The sequence below is a fragment of the Miniopterus schreibersii genome, assembly GCF_964146895.1.
Source record: "Miniopterus schreibersii genome assembly, chromosome: 4".
NCBI lineage: Eukaryota > Metazoa > Chordata > Mammalia > Chiroptera > Miniopteridae > Miniopterus > Miniopterus schreibersii.
In genome coordinates this window covers 9,346,639-9,353,886 of record NC_138105.1, presented here as the reverse complement: position 1 = coordinate 9,353,886, position 7,248 = coordinate 9,346,639, and the positions used below count along the sequence as shown (strand labels likewise).

Genomic DNA, 7,248 nt, shown 5'->3' with positions numbered 1-7,248 from the left:
TTGTTTGTTGTGTTTTGGTTTTGCTTCCCACCAAAGACCCTGAATTTCAAGCTGACAGTGGGAAGCTCTGTGCAGTGCGCCCTTTGGAACGCGCTCTGCCGGTCCTGCTTTGCTCACCCGCCTGCTGCTGTGCATGGAGACGCGCGCAGAGCGCCTGCCCCCTGGAAGGGCCAGGACGGGAGTGATGAGCGCAGTGAACAGGGAGAGAGGGGGCGAAGCGCCCCACCGGGTGGGGGACTCGTAGATCTGAAGGTTATTTGCAGAACAGCGGCCCGGCCCCCGGGAGGCTGCGGGGCCCGGGAGGCGCGGCCCGTCCCCCGCAGGGCGGAGGCGCGGGGCGGCCCCTCGGACGGGAGCATGGACTGGGAGCTGGACCTGCTGCTCTACCTGGCGCTCTTCTTCCTCCTGCTCTTCCTGCTCTTCCTCCTGCTCTTCCTGCTCGTCAGGCAGCTGGAGAACTCGGTGGCCGGCGCGGCCGGGGCGCCGCAGCCCGGGCGCCTGTCGCTGCGGGAGCCCTGGGGCTTCTCCCGGGAGCAGGAAGCGTGACCCGCGGGGCGGCGGGCGCGGCGGGGCTCCGGGCGCCCCGCGGGGTCGGGCGGGCAGGTCGGTTCCAGCGCGGGGGCGTCGGGGGGTGGCCGGGGGGTGGCCGGGGGCGGCCAGGGGGTGGCCGGGGGTCGGGGGGGGGGGGAGTACCGGCGAAGGGGCGTCGCTGCTCCCGGGGGCTCAGGCGCGCGGGTCCGGCTCAGGCGCGCGCTCAGGGGCGAGCCCCGGCCGCTCCCGTCTCGGGGCCCCGGGAGGGAGGCAGAACAGAGAGGGGGTCGGCTTTTGGAGCCCGAATGGCTCCGGCACCTGCCAGCCCTTCCTCCAGGCCCGGCTGCAATTTAGCCTGTACCCAGGGCGCGCGCAGCGGAACCCTTCGGATGCCTCGGTCCAGCCCCTTCCCAACGCGGTCACCGTCAGCCTGAGTATCCGGATGACGGAGGAAGAGTGTGGGTCTGGGGCCCGGAGGCAGGGGGCAGGGGGCAGGGGCAGGGGGCAGGGGGCAGGGGGCAGGGGCCAGGGGGCAGGGGCAGGGGCCAGGGGGCAGGGGGCAGGGGCAGGGGCAGGGGGCAGGGGCCAGGGGGCAGGGGCAGGGGGCAGGGGCAGGGGCCAGGGGGCGGGGGCAGGGGGCAGGGGGCAGGGGGCAGGGGGCAGGGGCAGGGGGCAGGGGCCAGGGGGCAGGGGGCAGGGGCAGGGGCAGGGGCCAGGGGGCAGGGGGCAGGGGGCAGGGGGCAGGGGCCAGGGGGCGGGGGCAGGGGGCAGGGGGCAGGGGGCAGGGGCCAGGGGGCAGGAGGCAGGGGGCAGGGGCAGGGGACAGGGGGCAGGGGCCAGGAGGCAGGGGCAGGGGACAGGGGCCAGGGGGCAGGAGGCAGGGGGCAGGGGCCAGGGGGCAGGGGCCAGGAGGCAGCGAGGCGCTTCAAGTACCACAAGCACCGCCTTGGGGTCCCTGCGCTGAGACCAGAGGTGCCGGAGAAAGGAGGCACTGGCCTGACTTTTGAGGGGAATCCTGACCTCCCCGTAATCCCTTCTGCTGCCCTCGCCGCCGGCCCTGTGGTGTCCGGGTGGCTGCGCCCTGCGCCTGGAACCCGGGGAGGGTGCGCGCGGAGAGTTCTCTGGCGTTGCCAGGGAGGCCGGAGGAAAGATGTGCTGTTTGCAGGCAGGGGAGCCGCTGGAGAAGGGACCGGGGAGCAAGGCGGTCATTCCAGGGTACAGGACGGGGCACTTGTGGAGGACGGGCAGGAAGGAGTGGGCTTCTCACCAGTGTGCTCTGAGCACCCTCCAGACTGTTAATTTGGGAAATTACTACTTCACCTACAGGTGATTTTTCCTCGATTTATGTGGTCTCGAGGTCCGGAGCCAAGCCACTGCCCCGGCGGGTGCAGCCAGGACCCAGCCTCAGTTACAGACGGTGACCCAGGAACGTGCTCCGAGGGGCGGGAACCACCAGAGATGGGAGTTTTCCACAAATGGTAAGCGGGGCACCACCCTGGGTTTTCCCTGTGTCCCTGGGCGTAGCTAAATTTAGGAAGACCCAGGGTCTACAAAAAGCTGAGAGGCTGGGATGGAGGAGATGGTGCAATGAGATAAAGGCCTGGCCCTCAGACCCAGTGAGGGGCCACACAGACTCCTAACTCGGGGCAACATCGGGGTCCACGGAGGAGCCTGGAAACCAGAGTGGGGTTGGAGAGCGTTCGCAATTGTAACCAGCAGTCCGCTGTTTTGGAAAAGCGTGGGGGTGCTTGACCTTGAAATAGGCGTTGCCGATGCGATTTGGGCTCAGTTGTGTGAGGTGGGAGCAGCTGTCCTGTCATGTCTGTAATACTGAAAATATTGATTAATTTTTAGGCACAAAGAAAGACCAGCTTGAGAGGCTAAAAACAACAGAATACTAAATTTTGCCTAAGTTGTTAATGTGGAAGTGAGGTGGAAGGCAATTATTTTGATAATTCAAGGGGAAGAAAAAGTAGTCTCCCTGAGGTGAGTAATTAGGGGGAAAGTATTTGGCCTGAGACAGTCAGACAAGTTCCCATATTTTCCGTTCACTTTGCTAGAATAGACCTGTTGGCAATGAAGCAAGTGGTTTGTTTTAAATACAGCGTCATGAGCAGATTCTTACCTTTACATGCACGCCCCTCTCCATCGGAGCTCCGTGCAGACCCGGCTTGAATTCCCCGGGCTTGTCAGGCGCCCCGACGCTGTCCTGTGCTTCTCTAGTTGGGCGGCACCTCTGCAGGCGTTTAGTTACAGGCTGAGTGGTTCATACGGACGTTGAAGATGAGTGTGGGGGTCATTAATTAGCCCTTATAGTCTTTACCAGATGGGAAACAGTCACTTGGTACTTTATAAATAACCAGATGCAGATTATGTTAACCTCCTGCTCGGCTTCCTGATTTTTCGACCCTTCTTAGCTCCTGGTCCAGCGTTTGCCGGCCTGACTCTCCTAACAGGAGGCTACAGAGAACTCAGGGTGAGTAGTTGCTGCCCTCCGGGTGTTAAGCCCATCTCCCTGCTGGTCCAGCTGATGCAGTTTCCTGTGCAAGCAGCGGTTGTCCTCTCTTGTAACCTCCGTTAGCCACTCAGTTCCCATCTACCCCTCTCCACCTGGACTGCAGCCCTGCGCTCTGGGAGGCAGGGTTCCTCACGTCTGCTCGCAGAGCTTGGTGCCCGGGTCTCCTGCCTTGCCCTTTGCTTCCTGAGACTCAGCTCTTGAAACTTTGACACCTGTGCATGAGCTGCCTTTTTCTCAGCATTTATTCCATCATCGTTTTTCCAAAACCCAACGCAGACTGATCTCCCAAATTAGAACTACTTTTCAACTCACATTTTTGCTGCCTGTGTACATTTAAAAAAAATTTTTTTTTAAAGAATATGTTTTTATTGGTTTTAGAGAGAGGGGAAGAGAGAGGGAGAGGAAGAGAGAAACATTGATGAGAGAGAAACGTCAATTGGCTGCCTCCTGCACGCCCCCTACTGGGGGTCAAGCCTGCAACCCAGGCACGTGTCCTGACTGAGAATCGAACCAGTGACCTCTTGGTTCATGGGTTGATCAGGTCTCAGCCACTCAGTCACAGCGGCCGGGCTCTGTACATTCTTGATCGAAAGCTCTGACAGCCACAAGGGTCTAGGTTCCAGGCTGCACACCGTGGCTGCTCCTGTCCCCTGACCACACCCTTGTCTTGACAATCACTGCATCTTTTTGAAGACATGTACATATGAGCTCTACATGGAAACATCTGAAAAGTCAGGCACATTTCAAATAGCTGCTCACTCCATACGTGTAACCCAATTATAGAACATTCCTGTTTTATTTCCAATAAAAGGCTTTTAGCAATGTTAGAAGCTGAGTTGAACTTCTTGCATTATAAGGAAATGGGCCATAATTTGATTTTTATGTAATGCTGGTATTTTATTTCAAGTGTTCTTATTTCATTCCTGTTTCTAAATTTCAGTTGTTTGAAATGACTCCAAATCTTATTAGAGTGATCTTAATTGTTTCGCCCGTAACCATGTTTGTGAGTGCAATGAATCTGCAGTTCTCCTGGAAAGAAGAGCACTTTGAGTGGAATGTGGATGGCGTCACCTGCACACCTGCAGGACCTAAAATGTCTGGTGGAGTAGGTTCCAGGTCAGAACTTCAGATTTAGGGCACCGCTGCAGGTTCAGGACTGATGCCGTCTGGTGTGATTCCCCAGGGTCAGAGAGATCCGCCCAGAGTGTGCTCTGTCCTGGCTTCCCGCGCAGGATGCAGCACCAGGGCCTGTGTTTGCTTCCCTTGCAGGGGCGGAAACTGGGAAGTAGGGGGGTGAAAATCTACAGCACCCCCATTTTTTAGCCTGTCAGTTCGTGTTTCCAGTTTTTTCTGCAGTTTCAAAATAAGTGCAATAGTTAACATTTTTTAAATGGCCAAAATTTAAACACTGTTAATGTTTAAACCAGTTAGGATAGTGGGAAATGCTTGTTTTCCTACCTACTCACCTGGGACGTTTAGAATACAGATGGTGCTGATGTGGTGCATGGGAAACATTTGCAGAGGGCTGGACTTTGTTTCTAAGTTTTACAGCACCTCTGAGGTACTCCTGCTCACTGAAGCTAAATCCATAATTAAAACTGGGGTCAGTCGGAAACACCACGAGGTGCTTGTGTCACACACAAGGGGAAAAGTCGAGGTGCAGAACTTTGGTGTTGACATTTTTGTTTGTTTGAATCAGTGAAATAAATTCTCAGTTCTCCATTTCTTACTTTATTTAATGTATAACTTCATTTATTTTGTGTAAACAATGACCTGATTAATTATCTGAGCAGCGAGCATCTCACCATATAGGAGTTTGGGTAAGCACCGGGCAGACCTGTGTTCACAGCAGTCGTCAGAACAGAATAGGCACTCAGAAAAAAACGCCCTGATGGACTAAGCTAGAAACCCCCTATTTTCCTTAACAGCAGCTATTTTCTGTAATAAGCTGAATCATCTCGTCCACTCTCGGCCTGTGTCGATGTGGGTGGGTTCACGTTAACGTTGTTGTCCTGAACTTGTGTTGTGTTCGCATGACCCTGGGTCACTTGAACTTCCTGAATTGTGTACAGATTCTTGAGGCAAGGGACCTTTTACTCGCAGGTGGAAGTCTCGCTTTCCTCTCGGGCATCAAGGTGGGTTGTTCTCTCGAAGGTGCTGGACTGACCGGTGGCTTAGCCACGTCAGGGGTTAAGATGGGGAAGGCCTGTGTTGCTTCAGCAGCTCACAGGCGCCAGGGTCGGGGTGGCCCCTGAGGTTCCCTGGCTTTTCCTTCAGGTTCCCCGAGGAGACAGAGGGAGCCCGAAGGACGTGCCCTTTGAGTGTGCTCCCTGCTAAAGAGCTTTCTCAGCGCCAACCGCTTCTGCTTACGTCTCCCCGGCCAGATGCTGTGCTTGGCGACAGCTGTCTGCACCATTGCCTGAGAAATGTAGATTATGTAGCTGGATATATAACGGCTTTCTATAAAAATCTGAGTTCTCTTTTTTGTTTTTTTATTTTTAAAAGATTTTTTAAATTGATTTTTAGAGAAAGGAAGGGGGAGGAGAGAAACATCGATGTCAGAGAGGAACCGTGATTGGCTGCCTCCTGCACAGCCCCCGCCGGGGATGGAGCCTGCAACCGGGGCATGTGCCCTGACTGGGAATCGAACCCGCGACCCTTGGGTGCACCGGATGACGCCCAGCCAGCTGAGCAACACTGGCCAGGGCTGAGTTCTCTTCCTAAGGACAGAGATGAAGGTGCCCAGATACGAAGTATAGTTGTAGAGGAGACAATGTTTGACAACCGGCAACAGGCCAGGCGCCGGTGCTCTGCTCGGAGTGCGTAGGGAAGACGCGCTGGGCCTTGCCGGGGTGACCCTGTCTCAGGAGCGGCTGGCGGAGGACTGGGCACCCTGCGCTTACGTGGACATCGGCTCCTCGTGGAGGTTGGGATGGAGGAGGCTCCCACCGGGCCGCCCCCCTTCTCTCGTCTCTTCTCCAGTTTTCCCTACAGAATCTGGGAGGCATCTGGTTGGTTGGCTGCCCCCCCCCCCCCCCCCCCGCAGGGACCTTCCTTTCACGCACAGGGGAGGGTATTCTATGTAAAAAAAGCTACTCTACCCCCGTCTGACTCCACTGCCAACTCGGAGTATTCTGGAAGAAAAAGTGCTTCTCCAAGCTGCCCCCACCCTGGCTAAGCGAGGGAAGAGAAACACTTCCCACGGCCAGGCCGGCCAGAGAACTTTCTGTGAAGACAGAAATGTCCTCTCTGCTCTGCCGACAGGCTCACCACTGGCCACCTGTGCGACCAGGGACAGAGATTTTCATTTCATTTGACTCCTAAATGAAATGTGTCTAATTTCTAAGTAATTTAAGCAGCCACACGTGGATCGTGGCTACTGTGCTGTACAGCAGGGCACTCGTCTCCACCTACCATAGGTTTTAGAACTGGGGGGGGGGTTTGACTGAGTCCCATGCTTGGTGTCCATGGCCTTCCCTGTCCCCCCCCTTGCCTTCCAGAGGGAAAGGACTGTAACCTGAAAGCCACACCTTGCAGGTGTAAACAGAGTGGCCTCCTGGGAGAGGTCCTGTGACCAACTTTAGTGACGATTGAGGGTGGAAAGGTGGTGGCCCTGGGTCCCCTCCTGGGTCCCCTCCTCACTCCCAGGGAGGACCTGCCTCTGGCAGAGCAAGTCAGCTGAGGCTGGTCCGTCCATTCTGCAGTCCATCCTGTGTCACTTCATTTCTGTAATGTGGTTGCTACATGATTATTCCGTGAATGTTTTTCCAAATACTTAGTGGTTTATATTTTTTAAAAGGCCGTGAAATAAAAACATAATGATATGTAACTCAGTTTTTTTGTGTGTGTGAGTTATTGTTACCCATAGTTTTTAGAGAGTTAATTAGGATGAGCTTAATGGAGAGAAGAAAATATTTATTTTTATATCAGATTTCCTTTTTTTAATCCTTGCCTGAGGATATGTTTTTTGTTGATTTGAGAGAGAGAGAGAGGGAGGGGGAGAGAGAGATGTCTATTTGTTGTTCCAATTATTTAAGCGTTCATTGGTTACTGTATGTGTGTGACTGAGGACTGTGCCCACGGCTTCGGCCTTTTGGGACGACGCTCTAATGAACTGAACTACCTGGCCAGGGCCCAACTATGCAGTTCTCACCAGTGCCTTCCAGTGGCCCAGCCAGAGGCCAGAGGACAAGGGAGCT

General features: G+C 55.6%; 1 protein-coding gene and 1 long non-coding RNA gene across 3 annotated transcripts; both read left to right on the top strand.

Annotated features, from left to right (window-relative positions):
• Window positions 1–357: 357 nt before the first annotated feature.
• Window positions 358–546, top strand: SMIM43 (small integral membrane protein 43; the record flags this gene model as incomplete). The annotated part of the gene is made up of 1 exon (XM_081134018.1): window positions 358–546. One exon carries the CDS (start codon window positions 358–360, stop codon window positions 544–546), a length of 189 nt encoding a protein of 62 aa, XP_080990144.1.
• Window positions 547–748: 202 nt separating this feature from the next.
• LOC308556125 lies at window positions 749–6,881 on the top strand. 2 transcript variants are annotated; one of them, XR_013998677.1, is made up of 5 exons: window positions 749–989; window positions 1,858–2,009; window positions 2,386–2,517; window positions 2,949–3,007; window positions 5,576–6,881. It is a non-coding gene; the product is annotated as an uncharacterized lncRNA (long non-coding RNA). The 2 variants fall into 2 exon arrangements; XR_013998678.1 differs by lacking the exon at window positions 2,386–2,517 and having other exon boundaries at window positions 751–989.
• The last annotated feature ends 367 nt before the right edge of the window (window positions 6,882–7,248 follow it).